We start from the raw sequence: 20120 nt of genomic DNA, 5'->3' as shown, positions 1-20120 counted from the left end.
TTTTTTTAATAGTCAACTTACATATGTCATATGGACCCCAAATTAGTAGCATTTATAGTAGCTTTCATCTCAATTTATGAATTGCCTGTGGAGAGGAAATAGGTTTTCAGTATCTTGTGGTTCACAAAACAAATCTACAAAATTTATTACTGTATAAAATAAAGTCTGCTTAACACAAATGAGGGAAAGAACTATGGTTTTCCTTTTTGACTGATTGCCATAACACCATCCTGCAGGCACCCAAAGTATTTTCACATTCCTTTCAGACATCTTTAAGCACAGAGGCTTTTTCAGAATAAAACTGATGCTAGATGAATTCGGTCATCTTGCCATCACTGATGTGGCCCTTGGATTTACAACCACATTAGATGTATTAACCCATTTATATTATTTTGGGACAGATCTTTAGAAAGAGGTGAATTTCTTAAAAGACTGTGCCTCAGGCCCACATCTGATTTCTAGGCCTTGGGTTTCATCTTCAAATATTTTCAAGTCTGAGGTGGCTGCTGTCTTGTGCTTCTATCATTCCTAATTTGGTTTCATATTTACTAAGCAGTGCTATTGTTATTTTTGTCAAGCATAACATGCTCTTGGAGAAAAAGACCTTGATACTGGCTTCTTCCCTCTTGTTCTGATTCCTATGCAGCTGGTGGTAATGGGAAGGTTCTGACCAGGCCATCGTTGGTGGATGCTGGTTACATGGCTCTCGAGTAGAGAAGGGGCAGTTGCTTTGCTGCTCTCCAGGCACCAGCTTCAGTAACCTCATGAAGCAGGCTGCAGGACAAGGGAGGAATGAGAGCTGTATATGCTTGTCTCTCTGTAGCCCCTGCTGGGCTTCTGGCTTAGTTATCCTCTGATAGATCTGGCTGGGTGGTTAGTTAGGATGCAGATGCAAAGGGGGAAAGAGATCTGATCCAGAACTTTCAAGGGTCAACCCCTAGATACCAGGCCTTTATTCAAGACAGGAGCTTAAGAGCAATTAGACAAAGAAATGGCTAACATTGGGTTTTATTTAGAGCCTAGGTGTTGAAGGCAGCCCCCTCCCTCCTGCATGAACCCAAGTGAGCACTGTTTGGACACAAATGTGTCATTGGTGTTAAATGGATAAAATTGTCCAAGTTTCTCCAGTTTTTGACCTTGTTAGAAAATATTGTCCAGACTGAGAGCTGAAGCCATGCTTGTTAAACCAGATTTTAAACAACTCTGTTTTGAAAGAACTCTGGTGAATTACAAGTAACTTTAAAAATTAGAGATGAGAGGGTGGTATAGGGGTTCCTCAATTTGAATTGGGAAATATGAAATGCTGCTTGAATTGCAAGACCCTCACACAGATTTCTATAATAGAACTGTTAGGAATGATTTTCAGTGCAGATAAATAGTCATTTGAAATAATTGTTCTTAATCAGAAAAGATGGCCTTTGGATATAAAATACATACACATATACATGCCCCCTCCCCATTGACTTGGAACAAATGTTTCTTAAATTTTTAATTATAACTCAGGTGGCAGAATTTTAGTGTAAATAGTTTACAGTTAAGAAGGGTGACTATCATGAGTCCATAAGATGGCACTGTCTTCTCAGGGACCTCTAGGAAAGCTGTCAGGTGCTTCTCTGTATGTGTTGGAGGGGTGGGGAGGAGGGTAGGGAGTGGGAGGGGGAAGGGCTTGTTGGTGTTGCAGGGATGGTAAAAACACCTCTTTTTTTCTAATTGCAAGAACAGATTCTTTTTATGTTTTCTAAAGCAGAAGAATCAGAAACATCTAAATGAGCCTCCTCCCCTCTCTTTAGGGTTTACCATCTGATTCCTTCATGAACCAGGAGAGAAGAGAAAGATGAAATCCCTGGGTGTTTTACTACTGATCCTGTGGCTTCAGCTGAGCTGTGAGTTTGGGCATTTCTGTGGGAGCATAAAGAACAATATTTGCAGTTATTGTCTATTCTAGGCCCATGAGAAGAAACATGAAAGACTTTACCTTCTAACTCGGGGAGGATGGGAGGCCCATGAAAGGGTAATTTAAATCCTGTAGAGTGTCCACTACCCAACCACCCTTCTTAGACCATTGTCTTTGCACAGGGGTGCACAGCCAACAGAAGGCAGTGGAACAGAGTCCTGAAGCCCTCAGTGTTCCAGAGGGAGCTGTGGCCTCTCTCAACTGCACTTACAGTGACAGTGCTTCTCAGAACTTCAGGTGGTACCGACAGTATTCTGGGAAAGGTCCCAAGTTGCTGATATCCATATTCTCCAATGGTGAAAAAGGTGAAGGAAGATTCACAGCACAGCTTGATACAGCCAAACGGCATCTTTTCCTGCACATCAGAGGCTCCCAGCTCAGTGACTCAGCCACCTACTTCTGTGCAGTGAGCACACAGTGCTCCCCAGGCACCTGCAGCTGCACAGAAACCTACTGTCCCAGGAGGCCTGAGGTAGAGCATAGACCACAGAGCAGAGAGTCTTTTGTGCTCTAAATGTGATGGGAATTAAAGAGTAGTAAATATTGCATTAGGAGTGTAATCCCACAAATAAAGGATTCATGAAAAAAACCACTTTGGGAAAGTTTTTAAGCTCCAATTATTTTAGTTCTGATCTCCCATCTCATTTCCATTCTCAGTTGTAACGTTGCTCCTGGACATTGGATGGGTAGGAGGAAGGACTAGAGTGAGAGGGTGAGATGGTGAAACAAGAAGCTCAGATGACTGCAGAGATCAAATGTCAGGGAGAGTCCATGTTGCTCTTTCTGAATAAAGGCCAAGTGGAACTCAGAATCCCTGAGTTCCTTGATGCCTGTGCACTGGGGAGAGGTACAGAGAGGTGGGGAACAGCAGTCATAGCCACAGAGAGCCCCACTGCACCAGGGCTGGGAGCACAAAATGACTCCTAATATCTGGAAATGGATCCATGAGAAAGGATCTAAAAGAGTCTCAGACACAAGGGGCTTCATTCTGGAGAGCATAGTCCTTCATGAATCAGCTGTCATAGATGACAAGGTATTGAGTCTTTCAGCAAATGTTGGTGAGGAGATTGGGAAACACTGAAGATCATATAGATGTCACCCTCCTATGTCTCTAGGGCTCTATGGATTTTGTTTGCCACTAAACCTTTGTAATCGATATTAAGGTGAATTACAGAAAATAAATGAAAATCATACTTACTGTAAAGATGAACTTGAAGTTGTTAGTTCTGTCATTGGTAACGTTGTCTAGGGGGCTAGAGAAGCATGCAAATGGGGAATTAAGATTTATGTTTTTGGGCTGGGGTTGTGGCTCAGAGGTAGAGCACTCGCCTAGCATGTGCAAGGCCCTGGGTTCGATTCTCAGCACCACATAAAAATAAATAAAATAAAGATGTTGTGTCCAACTACAACTAAAAAAAATTTAAAAAAGATTTATGTTTAGTTTTGTTCACATAGTCATTTGCTAAATGGATGCAACCCAATCAGAATTTGCTTTGAATTCTCCATCTGAAGAATTGATAACTGGATAGATGTTTTAAATCATGGAAGAAAGACTTAGAAGGTAGTGAGGAAGAGCAGTGTGTTAAGCATTTTTTTTCTTTTTGCTACTGTGACCAAAATACCTAACAAGAACAACTTAAGAGAGGAAAAGTTTATTTGGCTCACAGTTTCAGGGGATCAGTTCATGATTAGCTAACTCCATTACTCCATTACTCTTTGGCCCAAGATGAGGCAGAACATCATGGTGGAAGGGCAGGTGAAACAGTGCTGCTCTGTTCATAGAATCAAGGAAGGAGGGGGTGGGGGGAGAGGAAGGGAGGAGCCAGGAGGACAAGATACAAGCCCAAGGACACACCCCCAGTTACTTACTCAGCTTCTCCAGCCATGCTTCAGTGGGCCAGAGTTACCACCCAGTATAGTAGTTCTTTCAAATTAGGATGGAATGGTTAGGTCACAACTCTCATAATCTAATATTTAATCTCTGAATATTCCTGCATTAACACAGGACTTTTGGAGGACATCTCACACCTACACCATAACAGGAAGAAAGTCGTGCTATAATCAAGATGCTTCAATTTCAGGTCCACCTTTTTGCATGTCTCTGACATAATGGCACTCAGGAAAGAGCCTGGGTAGAGCTGGTTTGAACATCTATTATGTTACTAATTAGGAATTAGATATTATGCTATATTATTTACTTCAGAATTATTTTCAGAATTAAATGAAACAGGATGTTATGATAGGTTGAGTTTCTTAAATGGGGGGCATGAATTGAAATTATTTTGTTCATAATTTGTTGAGGAAAGCAGGTTAAGATGGAGAATGGTTAAACATGGATGTTGTAATGTCGATTTGGCATGATCCTTTTGGTATCTCTGGGGCATGAATTGTACTGCAGATTTGATCCCTCTCACCTTCAGGTAAGGGGGTGAAATACTGACATATTGTGCAAAAACAAAGTACTGAAGTCATTGGCAGTGGTTTTTCCTGGAATAGAGGTATATGCTATTGGGCAATGGTGACTTCTAGTAGCAGAGGTCAATTTTGTGGGGAAAGACCACCTTTGAACCAAGAGTAGTCAACACTCACAGCATCTGAGTATTGTTTACAAGAGCCTGGGACAAGGGGATTTAGGCTGAACACCAACAATGTCTGCTGTTAACATGGAAATTTGCTGGAACATTGGTGGCATTCACTTACTGAGAGACTTTTCTAATTTCCGTATTCTAATTTTTTTTTTTTTTTACTTTCATCATTCATTAAATAGGGTATCTGTGGATGGTCTTATCAATCTTGAAGAATTGAAATAATTTAACTCAAAGGATTTGTTAATAGGAAAGATCTAAATAAATATAAGGGATTATTACTTAAAACTAAGTCAGACTTTTTTTAAGCATAGTGTTTTAGTTAGCTTTTTTCCACTGTGACTTAAGGACTCAACCAAAACAATTGTAGAGGAGGAAAAGTTTAGTTAAGGGCTCACAGTTTCAGAGGTCTTAGTCCACTGAAGGCTGACTCCCTTTCTCAGGGCTCCAGGTGAAGCAGAATATCATGGTGGAAGAGTGAGACAGAGGGAAGTAGCTCACATAGTGATCGAAAAGCAGAGAGAGACTCTACTTTTCAGATACAAAATATATACCCCATAATTACAATCCAATTCCCACCTCCTCCAGTCATACCCTACGACTTCAGTTAACACTCAGTTATCCTTATCAAGGAATTAATTCACTAATTAGGTTAAGGCTATATTATAGCTCAATCATTTCTCCCCTAAACTTTCTTGCACTATCTCATATGTGAGCTTTTGGGGGATACCACATTAAACCATAACAAGCAGTGACCAGGAAACCAGTATATTATTATCTCAGTTTGTTTTGTGAATGATTTTATGACACTATGCCTGTTACTTTACCCTGGCAGAAATGTCTCTGATAATCAGGTGAGAATTTTGGGCTTTCATGCATAAAAGACAAGCAGGAATAGATCTCATCAAGCACACTTGGGAATGGCTAACATTATTCTGTTCTTTGTTTACCTTTAAGAATGAAGGGCTGGGTATCAGCATGGATTCCCTATGTCTTTGTGCACATGCTCCATACAAGGTGCCTTCTTGAGTGGGGTTGGCTGGCAGGATGGACTGTGGGCATGCACGTGAATGGACATATACCCCACAGTTACAGGGTTCTCATTAAGTTGAAAGTGCAGGCAAGGATCAGTTCAGTTGCTCCTTTTCTTCCCTGTGTCTAATGACAGTTTGAAGATGGATGAAGTCTGTCAACTACTCACATGAAAATCTTCTGTTAGAAGTCTATAAACAAGTCAGGATGGCGCCTGGCATTTTGTCAGGGGGAGTGGTTTGTGAGGTGGCGCCAGCGAGCCATTGAGTGTGGAGATTTCTTATTGGTTGACTGCTGTATCGAGTTTATGTTAATTAAGATAAGCTGTGTGGAATGTATAAATACCTCTGTTGTCCTACAATAAACAGCTCCCACTCCTGCTGTATCAATCTACACAAGTTGCTCGTCACCCCCCCCCACCCCCCCACCCCGGTTATTTTGCTGCAGCCGGACTGTGGCAATCTTCAGCCTTCCCAGATGGCTCATTGCAATTTAGTGGGAACTGAGTGTCTGGGTGGGACTGACCTACTGTGCTCCTCACACACAAGCACAGCAGCAGATGGAGGGCACAGAGGGAAGCTGCTGTCCCCTTCACACACTCACATTCAGTCTGTTCCTTTGTGTCCCTCCCTCCTGCCCTCCAGCACACCTACTCTTTCTCAGCCCAGAGCTGCTCCAGGGTCTGGTGGAACTGGTCTCCTTCACTCATATTCCCACTGAGATCTTCACAGGGCTCATTCTGGGTGGTGCTTTTCCTTTCTCTGTTTCAACCATCAGTGGGCTCCTGTCTGCTTTCCATTTTACGATGTTGATACATTTCTCTTATAATTATCTTGCCATTATGTAACGAGAGTCATCTGTTTATTTCTTTAAATTTTTTTATGTATTAATTTTGTTCATTTTTACTTTGAACCAAAGGAGAGTTATGACTTAACACTTCAACATTATACTTCAATTGGTTTCTTAATTTCATGATAATCTCATAGAAATATTGGGAAAAAATACTCTCTGCACTTCAACAAGCAAATATCTTTAGCTCCTTAAATATGTAATTTCCAAATTAAAATGATTTTAAAAGGAAACATGTATGGATTTTGTATATGGGCCATATACAATTTTTTGAAGGGGGGTGGTCATTAACTTGCCCAGGCTGTGGGCTCAAGAAATCCTGCTGCCCCAGCCTCCAAAGCAGGTGAGATTCCAGGCTTCACCATGCCCTGGATGTACAAAATGTTCCTCCTTGCCTTGATAAAGATCAAACAGATTTTCTGCCACTGAGTAGTAATCAAATGCTGACTTCATCTGGAGTTGGAGTTGGAATTACTCACGTTTTGTTTGTTCCTTTGTTTCAGTTGGATTCTGAGCAGTAAGGGAAAAAGGAAATAATGGCAGAGAATAAGCAAAGAAGGAAGGAACCCTACACATGTGTACGAATTCCCCACACTATGCTCCTTGAGATAAATTGCTGAGAGATTGAATCCCTCCAAGGACACTTATCTTTCCGTTCCCCTTGAGTTGCTTCATAGGGGCTATGCAATTGTACTATTCCTCACCCACTGTCCCTGTGATATCCCTGTTTGAACATTGCCCTTTGCATCCCCCAGCCTTGTACAACAGAGCACCTTCCCAGGCAGGAAATGAGTGCATCTCTCTGCCCTGTATGCTTTTGGAGGCTTCTGATGTTTCCTCACCCCATGCAGTCTTGCAGTGGCTCTGGGCTTTATGTTCCACACTGCATCCAGGTCACATCTTCAGTCTCCCCTGGACGAACTTCTTTCTCTGGGGCCCATGCTTCCTGTGAAGTGTAGATGCTGAAATCCAATTCTGAAACTAGTGGACTTTCTAGACACATCACTGAAGAACTGAATTCAGTGCAGGGTTGTGTGTCCACTCCTGGCCACCAAAGTTTCACCTATTTAATGATTTTATTGGTTCTTTATAATTATACCTTATAATGGGATTCATTGTGACATTTTTAAGCATATACATAATGTACTTTGAAAAACCTCATTCCCCAGGACCAGCCCTTTCCCTTCCAACCTCTCTCCTGGAACACTCTTCTACTTACTGGTTTCTTATTGTTAACTATTTTTTTTTAAAATAGTACATTATAATTATGTACAAAATTGGGATTCATTGTGGCATTTTTGCACATAGACATAGCATAATTTGTTTGATTTAATTCCCCTGTATTCCCAACATTCTCCCCTCCTTCCTCTCTCCTGATCCATTTCTTCTATTTTATTGGTCTCCTTCTATTTTTGTAATATCCCTTTTTTCACTCTGGATTCTAAATATGAGTGAAAATATTTGACCTCCAACTTTCTGAGTCTGACTTATTTCAGTTACCATTTTGTTGTCTAGCTCCATCTATATACCAGCAACTGACATAAATTCATTCTCTTTTATGACTGAGAAAAAACTCAATTGAGTGCATAGACCACATTTTCTTTATACATTTATCTGTTGACAGGCACCTAAGCCTGTCTCATAACTTGAGCCATTGTGAATTACACTGTGATAGGCACTGGTATTCACACATTGCTACAATATGCTGACTTTTGTTCTTTTAGATAAATACTAAGGAGTTGAATAGCTGTGGTGGTTCCATTCGTAGTCTTGAGAAGTACCTGTAATACTTTCCAGAGCAATTACACTAATTTGCAATCCTACCAGCAATGTATAAGTGTGCCTTTTTTTCCTGTATTGTCATCAGCATTTATTGTTATTTGTCTTCTTGATGATTGCCATTTTAACTGGAGTGAGATGAAATTTCAATGTAGTTTGACTTGTATTTGTCTGATTTCTAGGTATGTTGAGCATTTTCTTTTAATGTATTTGTTGTTCATTTGTATTTCTCCTTTTGAGAAGTGTATGATTAGCTCATTTTCCCATTTATTGATTGGTTATTTGTTTTTCTGGTGTCATTCTTTTTTAGTTCTCTACCTATTCTGGATATCAACCCTCTATCAAAGACTAGATGGCAAAGATTTCCTCTCATTCTGTAGACTCTTTACTCACACACTTGTTTCTGTTGCTGTACAGGAGGTTTTAAATTTTATTCCATCCCACTATAGATTCTTGGTTTTAGGAGTCTTATCAAGGAAACCTATGCCTGTGCCAATATGTCAGAGTATTGATGCTATCTTTTCTTCTAGCAGTTGCAGAGAGTGTGGTCTAGTTCTTAGGTTTTTGATCCACTTGGAGTTGATTTTCTGTGCAGGCTGAGAGATAGGCATTTATCATTTTTCTATGTATGGGCATCCAGTTTTCCTAGAACCATGTGTTTAAAAGGCTATCATTTCTCCAATGTATGTTTTTGGCATCTTTATCAAGATTCAGATGACTGTATCTATGTGGAGTTTTCCTTTTCTGTGTCTTTTATCCTATTCCATTGACCTTCATGTTTGTTTTGACACCAATTCCATGCTACTTTTGTTACTATAGTTCTGTAGTATAATTTGAGATCAAATAATGTAATGTCTCCAGCATTGCTCTTATTGTTCACTGCTTTGATTATTCTGGGGCTTTTATTTTTCACATGAGTATTAGGACTGTTTATTTCTAGTTCTGTGAGTAAGCTAGGTGCAGAAGATGAGACCAAAGTGTAATAGTTGTATATAAGAGATGCTAAGTATTAGTTAATATGAGTCACTTAATGCAATAGTTGTCATACCGATGTTCAAATTGCTGAAATTTTCAAAACGAAGTCCTTTTATCTGGTGTTGCAATTTTAGAAGCTGCCAATGGTCAGAATGTCTTTTTAAGTCTTGTATCCTTTGCTGTTTTCAGCTTTCACCCAAATTGGCCAAATTTGTTAGGTGAGTGCATATGCTGAATTAGGTTCCCTCATTGCCTGGCCACCACTGCTAGAGAAAGTTGGGGAGTATGGAGATTAATAACGTTATACTCTCAAAATGGCTTTATTGTTTCTGGGGGTAAGAGTGTAAATCTGTTAGATTAGCTGTCTACTTCCTTCATCTGCTTTGTGTGTAGAGCAATCTATGTTGAATTGTTCCTCTCACTCTGAGAGTCCCTGTTTGTGTGCTGTGGAGAGGTATGGGGAAGCCAATTCTGGGTTTGGGGGAGGTGGGACTTTCCATCCAATCTTGATTTGCACCACTCCTCTACCCCATGCCAGCCATAGTATTTATCCCAAAGACCAGGCTGCCAATTTCAAATAGAAGCATGCTTTTTTTTTTCTTCACTACTCTTCAGACTGGTAGAGTGTACTCACTCAGTTCCTCCATAGTGTGAGTCCAGGAGTCTCTTCTATGATCAGATTGGCTGTCATTATGGGCACCTACAATCCAGTGAAAATGAGAGCCTAAATGGAGATTTGGTCTTGGATACTGAAAATGAAAATAAAACAAGTACAAGGCAAAAAAGGAAAAAAAAGGGGGAGAGGAAAAAATCTAGAATAAAAGAGAATGATTTCTGAGGGAAAAAAACGTAAACTCCAGGAATTCCTAGACTGCTGACTTGGGAAGTACAATCACCAAGTCCCTTCAAGCTAGCAGTTGCTGCCCCACTCTGACCACCTCTGCTAGATAAATACTAAGGAGTTGAATAGCTGTGGTGGTTCCATTCCTAGTCTTGAGAAGTACCTGTAATACTTTCCAGAGCAATTATACTAATTTGCAATCCTATCAACCCAATAAGGCTCAACTACATTTGATGGAGATTGACGGTTCTCCCCCAACTGGAGAGTCAAGTACTCTCTCTCTAGCACACATAGCTCAGCTTTACTGTTTATTTTTTGTTCTGATTGTTGATATGTTGACCAGAATGTCTTTTAGCTTGTTGGAGGAGTGCTTTTCCTCCCCCCTGAACCACACTATGCTTGACATCACCCCCCTCCATTGCCTTTGTTAATTCTCTATTTTCAGTTTGCCTCAGACCCTCTATTTTAGTTCACTAGTGGGGAGTTGCTGCAACACTGGACTCCTCTGTGTTACTAATTTCCTATCCTGTTTATTTTTCTAAATTTTATTTCAGTCAGAATTTTGGAGAGATAAGAGATAAATATACGTACTTAGAAAATTTTAATCAGAAGCACATTCTAGAAATATTTAAAATTTCAAACTGATTATATGATTTGGTCTTAAATGGAAGAAACTATATGCAGGATGGTGACACAGATTAGAACCCAAGGGAGAAGTGGTTTCAGGCTGGTATGGACAGGTATAGTGTTCAGAAAGGAGTTCTTCAGACTTTGGAAAAGGATTCTTATTGGTTAGATTCTGATTTCACTGGCGATTCTCTCCTTATTTCACTTTTAGGTTCCAATGGAATTTATGTTACAATAAGTTGGTCAGGGAAGAGTTTTATTATTATTAGGTCACAGAGCAGACTGCTCTCATTTGTTTGGCATGCTTCTCACCTGTATGGGCTCATGGCATGCTTGACTCAGGTGAGAAAAACCTCTCCTTTGTCTTCTGTAACTGCCCAAATTTCCTTTTATTTCTGGTCTGCTGGTTGTACTCTCTCCTGTCTTATTTTCATGAATATTTGCTACCTTTTTTTTGGGGGGGTGTCTATTTTTAATTATTTCCAGAATCAGGTATTTATGCCATATCTTCCTAATCCTTATCATTCTACTTAAGTGTCTCTGTAGGTGGGTTTCTGTTAGTCTCCCCTTTAGTGTGATGTTCCCATAATTGTGCATAATATACAAGTCTGTTCCAAACATTGACAATGACAGCAGGACTCTCACTTTCTTTTATTAATCATGTGGTACTTAAATGATTTTTTCATAGACATAACAAATGTCAGATTTTTTGACCTGAAACCAAGGAGTCTTCATACTTTCTGAAAAAGAAAATTGTGCTTTTATTAGTTTGGGTAGATTGATTAGTTGATGACATGTGATCCAGGCTGAGATTTAGTATGAGTCTCTTGTTTATTTTGCTTTTTTGCTTTAGCAACAAATAAATAATTTGTTTTCTTCACTCTGATGCTTACCTGTAGCAGCACGTGGCCATATGAAGACTTGCCTCAGCCTAAGGCCACTGGTTCTTACCCACTCTGTCTGAGGAATGGCTTTGCAAAATACTAAGGACTCTGTGTTCAGAGTCTAGAATACAATCTTCTAGAATACAATCTTCTGTGACTAATTTTCAGTTAAATTGTTGTTCTCTTCTCCTGTTACATAACTACCACTTCTCATGTACTTTAAGATTAATATCATGTACTGCAGAAGGTGACATCATCACAGATTCTGAAAGGGACATGCACATTTCATCAAAGTTGGCACATCACACCTTGACATGGGATGGGCACAGCCTGTCTAGATCCCCGGTCCCGCCTCTGGCCTCCAGAGGGCGATGTTGCACACGGAGGCGTCAGTTCTCACTGAGCATCCTCTTCATCCACGGAACCCCGCCTCCCTGATGCTTCCTCACTGATGTGTGGTTAAGGGTCCTGTCACTAGAACAAGGGACCAGAGAGCATCCACACTGCTTAAAGGAAAGCCTCTTTCTAACCATTTGTGAGATTTGTCCAAGCAAGGGACTCGTGCAGCGCCTCCTCTCCACTCAGTGCCCCAGAGGCTCAGCCACCGCGACCTTCCCACCCGCGGATCCCTGTAGCTTTCCCCACCAGCCATGCTCCTGCTGCTCGTGCCGATGCTCGCGATGGTTTTCACCCTGCGTGAGTACATGCTGTTCCCTCTCCCCTCCCACCAAAGTGACCGTGTTTTGATTGGAACTGGAGAGAGACGCGTCTTCTCCACAGCCAGCTCTGCGCTGCTTTTCCTTACTCAGCATCAATGTTGCAGGAGGAAGCGAAGCCCAGTCAGTGACCCAGCCTGACCGCCACGTCCTGGTCTCTGAAGGAGCCCCTCTGCAGCTGAGGTGCAGCTACTCATCTTCTGTATCACCCTATCTCTTCTGGTACCAGCAACGCCCCAGCCAAGGCCTCCAGCTCCTCCTGAAGTACATGTCAGGGGCCACCCTGGTGACAGGCATCAATGGTTTCCAGGCTGAACTTAGGAAGAATGAAACCTCCTTCCACCTGAGGAAGCCCTCAGCCCATTGGTGCGACTCAGCTGAGTACTTCTGTGCTCTGGGTGGCACAGTGCCTGGGCTGCAGGGGGAACTGAGCACAAACCTCCTGACACAGGGACTTTCTGTGACACACAGGCTCAACCTGGGGAGTTTTCAATTTCTGTGCAGCCCAAGATAACAGGGTGGACTGAGCCCTTGGGAATGTTTATCACCTGAATAGTTTCCTCCATGTCTGTGTCCTGCCACCGTCAGACTGGCTGAGTCCCAGATAAAAGTCTTGTGATGAATTTCTCCAGGAGGGACCGTTGTTCCCCACAACTTCATGCTCCAACTCCCACCTCACACCTGCACTCTGAAGAACGTACAGCATAGCTATAAGGCCTCTAAAATTAAAAAGGCAGCAGAACTTTTATTTTAAAAAGTCACTTCTAGCATCCACTGTAATGGTTAGCATTGCCTCAAAGGACAGTTAGTGTCTGGCTGTTGAGAGCCACAGCGGAAGGGGCCCCAGCAAACTTCCAGCTGCCGGCTGATGATTGGCTCACAGTGGCCCCAGCAACATCTAGCTGATTGGCTCCTCGGCCCCAGCAACATCTAGCTGATTGGCTCCTCTGCGGTGATGCTCATTGGACTGTTTCCCTGCCCTTTCAGACCACGGAGCTGCTCATTGGGGGACTTTTTTGGCTCCGCCCACGTGACCCAGCCAATTGGCCTCAAGAGCAGGAGGATTGTGGGAGGTGGAGAGAGGCTTGTGTGGGGGAGAGAGGGCTTGTGGAAAGCCGGTGGTGGCAGTTGAGGCTCTGAGGATTTTTCCTGAGAGGCTGTTTTGTTTGGCGTGTGTGGTTCTAAAAATAAAGTTAGTTTCTTTTGACAAGTGGCTCCTGATTGTGCCCAGCCAGACTGCGGCATTTGGTGGCCCGTACGGGGATTAGTTGCCACTCCTAGGCCTCGAAGCGTTTGAGTGGCTTGTTGTAATGGCCAATGTTTTGGCCATTCTTGACGAGAGATGATGCTAAGGTCTGCACCTGTATCCAGTAGCCCATTAAATTCATGTCCTTGAATATTTAGTTTTANGGGTCACGTGGGCGTTTTGGAAAAAAGTCCCCCAATGAGCAGCTCCGTGGTCTGAAAGGGCAGGGAAACAGTCCAATGAGCATCACCGCAGAGGAGCCAATCAGCTAGATGTTGCTGGGGCCGAGGAGCCAATCAGCTAGATGTTGCTGGGGCCACTGTGAGCCAATCATCAGCCGGCAGCTGGAAGTTTGCTGGGGCCCCTTCCGCTGTGGCTCTCAACATCTGGCTACAGACATCATCAAGTTGGTTTATTTTTTATTTATTTATTTATTTATTTATTTTTGGTGTGTCACTTCTTCTAGTTTTACTTCTGTACCCCTTTTCATTTCTATTTGGAGATTCCTGACACAACATTTGTACTTTCATTGTCCTTTATTTCAATCAGGTCTACACTTTTCAGGGACATGACTATTTTTAAAATTTTGGTGAAAACACTTAAGTTCTACTTTTTTTTTTAACTATAAGATCACAATTCAGTGTGTGTAACTAGGGGCAAAATATTGTACAACAGATCTCTTGAGCTTTTTTATCATGACTGAAACTTGGTTCTCCTGGACCAGCATCTCTCCATATTACCTTCCCATAGTCCCTGGCAACCACCATTCTACTCTGCTTTGAGTTTGACTAGTTTTGATACTTCATCTAAGTGTAATCATGCAGTATTTGACCTTCTATGACTGCATTATTTCACTTAGTATCATGTTCACAAGGTTCACATGGCAAGGTCACCATATTTTTAAAGGCTGAATAATATTTCATTTATGCATATGCCACATTTTGTTTTCCCATTTATCTACTGACTGATATTAGGTTCTTTCCACATCTTGATCATTGTGAATAGTACTGCAACACCCAAAGGAGTGAAAATATCTCACTGAGATACCAATTTCAATTATTTTGGATAAATACCCAGAAGTGGGATTGTTGGATCATACAGTAGTTATATTTGTAAATTTTTGAGGAAGATCCACACTGCTTACCCTACTGAATGCAACATTTTGCATTCCCACAACCATGTTCAAGGGTTCCAGTTTCTCCATATTCTCACCACTATTTGATTGTCTTTTGTTTTTTGATGGTAGCCATCTTCATAGATGTGAGGTAAAATCTAATTGCAATATCTCATCCCTCTGATGATTGGTGAGTTGAGCAAAAAGGACCCTGAAGAACTAAGACCATTTTAAGAAAGTAGAACAAACCTGAAGGTAGAACACCTCTTGAATTCTGAATATATTAAAATCTTCAGTGATTAAAGCAGTGTGATTCTGTCATATATATATATATATATATATATATATATATATATATATATATATATCTCACAAAATAATGGAACAGAACAGAGCCCAGATATAAGGCCATGAATGTACATTCAACTGATCTTTGTCAAGGATACCAAGCTCACACAATGAGTGATGAAATAAAGATAAATTTTCAATTAAAATATTTCTACAAAAGATCATGTTAATGTTATGACTTCTGGTTAAACATTTTAGCAACTCATAACTACCATGAAAATAGGTAGGACTGATTAGAAGGAAATTGTTCTTAAGCCAGAGAAGATAAAATGTTACTTAGCACTAATTCATAGTTGAGGAAGTGAGTGTGATAGTGTTTGAGTGGTGTCGTTCCTTCCCTGGTCACCATCAGTGGTCCTGTTGCTGAGCTGCCCTCTGTGCAGCTAGGAAACAGCTGGCTGAAAGCCCCAGGAGATCCTGTACATGGGGTATAGAAGAACTTAATTTTCTGTTAATTACTATTAAACTATTCACATCTGACTGGCCTGTTCTGAGAGCTGTGGATAAAATTCAAAAGTTGTATTTAGAGTAAAAATTATACCTTTCAAACTGAGTCCCTTTTCTGTATTTTCAACAAAACACAATGAAAGCTAATGTGCTTGCTTTGTTTTCTTTGGTAATTTTGAGTTTTGTAGGTTTTATAAAACTAATAACCTTTGTTCTGACAAGCCAGGTGACTCTAGTGTATGAACACAACTTCTTTACAGAGAGTAAGCTGAACATGCTTTCCCCAAAGTATCTGGTAGACCTTATCATTGTTCATACCAGGGATAAGGGATGGTGGACTAGCAGTTAGAATGTAACATTCTTTAGTCTTTAAGTAAATGGTTTAATTTCTACATAATTATGCTGAAGTGTCTTTTTTGTATTTGAGGTATTTAATAAGCTCAGCTAACTCAAGACACTGTAGCAACTGATGCCTCATTGTGTTTGATTTTAGCAGCTGACAGCAGCATTTATGAAGGAAACATATAAATATGGAGTACCTCACGTTGAAAGTTATGTACTATATTTTTAATGTAATAGTGCAGATCTTGTTAGACACATGAATGTGTATAATTATGATAAATGCAAATGTTTTAGTTATCTTTTTCATGCTGTGGCTTAAAGATCTGACAAAGAACCATTTCAGGGGAGGAAAAGTTTATTTGAGGAGTCACAGTTTCCAGGTATCAGTCTAGGCATAGCAAGCTTCATTCTTAGGGGCTTGAGCCCAGTTCCCTGAACCTATTGGGGATTTCCAGGCAAACCTGGTATTCACTAATTTGTTCCCTTTTAATTTAATCAAATCACAGTCCACTTAATTTCTCACAAAATAAAAAGTCTGTCATATATACTTTCATTCCAACATTAGGCAAAAAAAAGTCACATCATCTTGAAGATACATGTGTAGAAATTGTAAGAGTGGCAAACTTAACAGTTCTTCTCAAAGGTATCCAGTAGTTTCTGGGTGCTGACATCCTTCCTTCATTGAGTTCTTACCAGAAACAACTGTATCTGCTTTTACTCTAAGCCAGAACCAGAATTCTATGTAGGCAGAGAATGGACCATATTTCAGGTTCCTTCTGTGTCAGTTCTGCACACTTCACCATCCAGAGCACATTCCATCAGAGGGATGATGTTGCCACCACCAGATGTCAGTGTCTCCCTCTTCTTAGATCTACTTTCAATCTCTGTGTGTGTGTGTGTGCGCGCGCGCATGCGAGTGTGTGCGCACACATGTGCCCTTGCTTGCTTGCTTGTTTGAATGTGTGTTCAAAGCAAAGGATTGAGTTTGCTGCTGACTGGGTAAAATCGAGACTCCGGGAGGGGACTGGAAGACTAGATAAATGTTCAATAATGAGAACTCTTCTGACTGAGGGACTTGGCTCCTTTTTAGGTGCCAGAGCTGTGCCTCCTGTGACCCCAATAAGGAAGGAATATGCAGAAACTCCTGGGAGTGTGTTTGGTGACTCTGTGGCTTCAGTTGGCCAGTGAGTGAGGGGCTGGTGGAGATGGGAATAGGGAGACCAGATTTGGAGGTAAAATCTTCCTGTGATTTGGGGAATAGGATTTGAAAGTTCAGTAGTGACTTCTGGTCTCTGGCCTCATTTCTGACTAGGAGTGAACAGCCAACAAGAAGAAGGGAGCCCTCGGGTCCTGACCATCCAGGAGGGTGAAAATGCCACCATGAACTGCAGTTACAAAAGTAGTACTACCACTCTGCAGTGGTATAGACAGGATTCAGGTAAAGGTCCTGCTTTGGTGATCTTAATACGTTCAAATGAGAGAGAAAAACACAGTGGAAGACTAACAGCCACCCTGGACACCTCCACCCAAAGAAGCGTCCTGTCCATCACGGCTTCCCAGGCTGCAGACGCTGCTACTTACTTCTGTGCTACAGATGCACAGTGATCAGCAGGCACCTGCAGCCCTGACGCAAACCCTGCCAGGGCTGCTTCCCAGAAGCCCTCTCCATGGGTGGACTTGGTGGTTTCACATTCTCCATGCGGTCAGAAAAAAGTCTGTTCAGATTTGTGGGGGTTTTTGGAAGCATTTTGGAATAGTCATGAGATATGGAAAGGGAACAGCAAAGCCAGGCTCAGCTCTGCCCATCTTGGCTCCATGTCCTCAGGCTCATCCTCACTGTAGGTGCCTTCTATATCCTCACTTGACTTGAAGGATTTTGATCATTGACTCCAAATGATTCTTTTTATTCTAATTTTATCAGGAAAAAAGTAAGCCCTGAATACCAACAGAGGACGAGGAAGGACTGATCAGTACTGGAAGGTGTTTTGTTCAGGTTTTTTTTTTTGTTGTTGTTGTTGTTATTGTTGTTGCTGTGACTAAAAGATCTGACCATAACAATTTTAGAGAAGGAAAAATTTATTTGGGTACTCACAGTTTCAGAGGACTCAGTCTTTTTCCTTGGTGCTTTTCCTTGGTGCTTGATGTAAGGCAGAACATATGGCAGAAGGAAGTGGCTCACATGATTAGGAATCAGAGAGAGACTCTACTCACCAGAAACAAAATATATATCCCAATGCCAAACCCCCAATGCCACACCTCCTCCAGCTGCACACTACCCACCTTCAGTTGCCACTCAGTTAATCCCTATCAGGGGATTAATTCACTGATTGGGTTGAGGCTCTCACCACCCCATCATTTCTCCTGTAAACATTCTTGCATTGTTTCACATGTGAGGTTTTGGGGGACACTTCACATCTGGCTCTGACATTGAAACCTAATGTAAACTACACACTCTGGCTGACAACGATGGGTCCTTGCAGTTTCTTGAGTTACAACAAATGTATCTCTCTTTTGCAGATGTTGATAGAGGGAGGCTATGTATGAAGAGGTCAGTGTCAGTTTGTGACTCAGGAGACATGATGTGAAATTATTCACTAACAATACAGTATTTCTGGTGATTTTTGCCAGATTCCATGACTGGCAAGGTAGGAACAAAGATTGAGACTAAAAGTTATACCTTCTTGTTAGAGAGTCCAAACTCTGTTTTTACATTTTACCTTACTACCATCTGTAGGAATAAAAAGGCATATGTAAGACCAAAAGACATATGACCATGATAGCCCATGACTAGAGTTCATAATAAATTTAAGTCTTCCATTTTACATCAAAGAATATACTGAAAATTATCCAACCCAATAAATTATAATAAGATAAAGCAGCTGCTCAGAGCTGTCAGGCATCTCCCACTATACAGGAAGCATGTGACAGGACCCAGGCAAACTTGCTCCACATCTGCTAACTGCATTTCCTGTTGGAGCAGATGCAGTGCATAGCCCAGTAACTTTGCTTGTATCTCTTGAGCACCAGATGCAGAATTAAGATCTGGATTTGGGACAAAACCCAACAGTTCTCTCGGGGAAGAGCACCACTATGCTGGCCACCAGCCTGCTGGGAGCAGCCATCGCCTCCATCTATCTTGGTAAGAATGTGCACAAGCACAGGGCGCAGGCTCTCCTCAGCCCTTAAGGTCCTGCAGAGAAAATCTTTGTTTTCTGATGAGGTTCTGAGGGATGAATCAAAGGCAATGGGTCAGAGCACTGGGTCCTCAGTCACTTCATCTTTTTGACTCTCATAGTTCCAGATAAAGGATTAATCTATTTCTTCTTCTCTCCTGCAGGAACCAGCATGGCCCAGAAGGTAATTCAAGCTCAGACTGCAATTTCTGTGGTGGAGAAGGAGGCTGTGACCTTGGACTGTGTGTATGAAACCAGTGATTCTACTTATTACTTATTCTGGTACAAACAACTACTCAATGGTGAACTGACTCTCCTTATTCGTCAGGGCTCTTACAATGAGCAAAATGCAACAGAGGGTCGCTATTCCCTCAATTTCCAGAAGGCATCCAGTTCCATCCAGCTCATCATCACAGCCTCACAGCTCATGGATGCAGCAGTGTATTTCTGTGCCCTGAGAGAGGCCACAGTGAGAAGGCTGCCTGTGGGAGTCCCACAAAAACCTCAAGAAGAGCTAGGGCCTCTGGGGGGAGACCCCACCACAGACAGGGAGGAGCAGGGGCTGTGTCAGCACAGGTGGAGATTTGGCAAGGAAACCTGAGTGCAGTTCATGTAGAATGTCCAGATGTTCACTTGTGAGAAGGATTTGTAGCTCCTGTTCTATGTGATAGATTCAGATAGAACATCATGTTTTATAGCACATACAAAAAATATTTTCAAAATACAATTTAATGAGACCTTATTAATCTTATATTGGTTTTATTGAGTTGAAAAAGTTTTCAAATTACCTTTATGCCAAATGTATGATTTGGATTTGAGACATTTTATTGATGAGTTGTTAAATTTTTAAAATCATAAATGCATTTATACATTCATTAGTATGTAGAAAGTTTAACCCACTTGTAAAACAAATGCCTTTCCTTTTTTTCTGGAGAAATTTTCTTAGTATATTTTTTTCTCAAAAATAATTAATCAAGTAGAATAAGTTGATAATCAATCAAGTAGACTAAATTAAGTTAGAACTTTTCCCATAATATACTAGCACCCTTTTCTACAGAGTAGACTTAAAATGTTCCCAAAGTTACCACTCTCTAGCTTCTCTCTTTTGTGATATGATTATGATTGTGTAAAAGCATCTAACTTTATTGCTGCCTACAAAAGGAGATGATTAGTTGAAAAATTGACCTGACCTGTGGATTCTCTTGTCT

The 20120-nt window shown here is 41.2% G+C and overlaps 4 gene segments (V, D, J or C); all 4 read left to right on the top strand.

Moving 5' to 3' along the window:
• Positions 1–1727: 1727 nt before the first annotated feature.
• On the top strand, positions 1728–3122 carry LOC125615294. The segment is given in 2 exon segments: positions 1728–1883; positions 2077–3122. Coding segments are annotated over 2 exon segments (441 nt in total).
• An 8846-nt stretch (positions 3123–11968) lies between these two features.
• LOC125615291 lies at positions 11969–13029 on the top strand. The segment is given in 2 exon segments: positions 11969–12222; positions 12350–13029. Coding segments are annotated over 2 exon segments (453 nt in total).
• Positions 13030–16767: 3738 nt separating this feature from the next.
• On the top strand, positions 16768–17383 carry LOC125615300. The segment is given in 2 exon segments: positions 16768–16923; positions 17052–17383. Coding segments are annotated over 2 exon segments (345 nt in total).
• Positions 17384–18646: 1263 nt separating this feature from the next.
• LOC125615290 lies at positions 18647–19627 on the top strand. The segment is given in 2 exon segments: positions 18647–18878; positions 19077–19627. Coding segments are annotated over 2 exon segments (486 nt in total).
• The last annotated feature ends 493 nt before the right edge of the window (positions 19628–20120 follow it).

The sequence above is a fragment of the Marmota marmota genome, unplaced genomic scaffold (genome assembly GCF_001458135.2).
Source record: "Marmota marmota marmota unplaced genomic scaffold, marMar, whole genome shotgun sequence".
NCBI classification, from domain to species: Eukaryota; Metazoa; Chordata; class Mammalia; order Rodentia; family Sciuridae; genus Marmota; species Marmota marmota.
The sequence above is the reverse complement of the archived record's forward strand: the minus strand, read 5'-3'. Positions and strand labels throughout refer to the sequence as shown.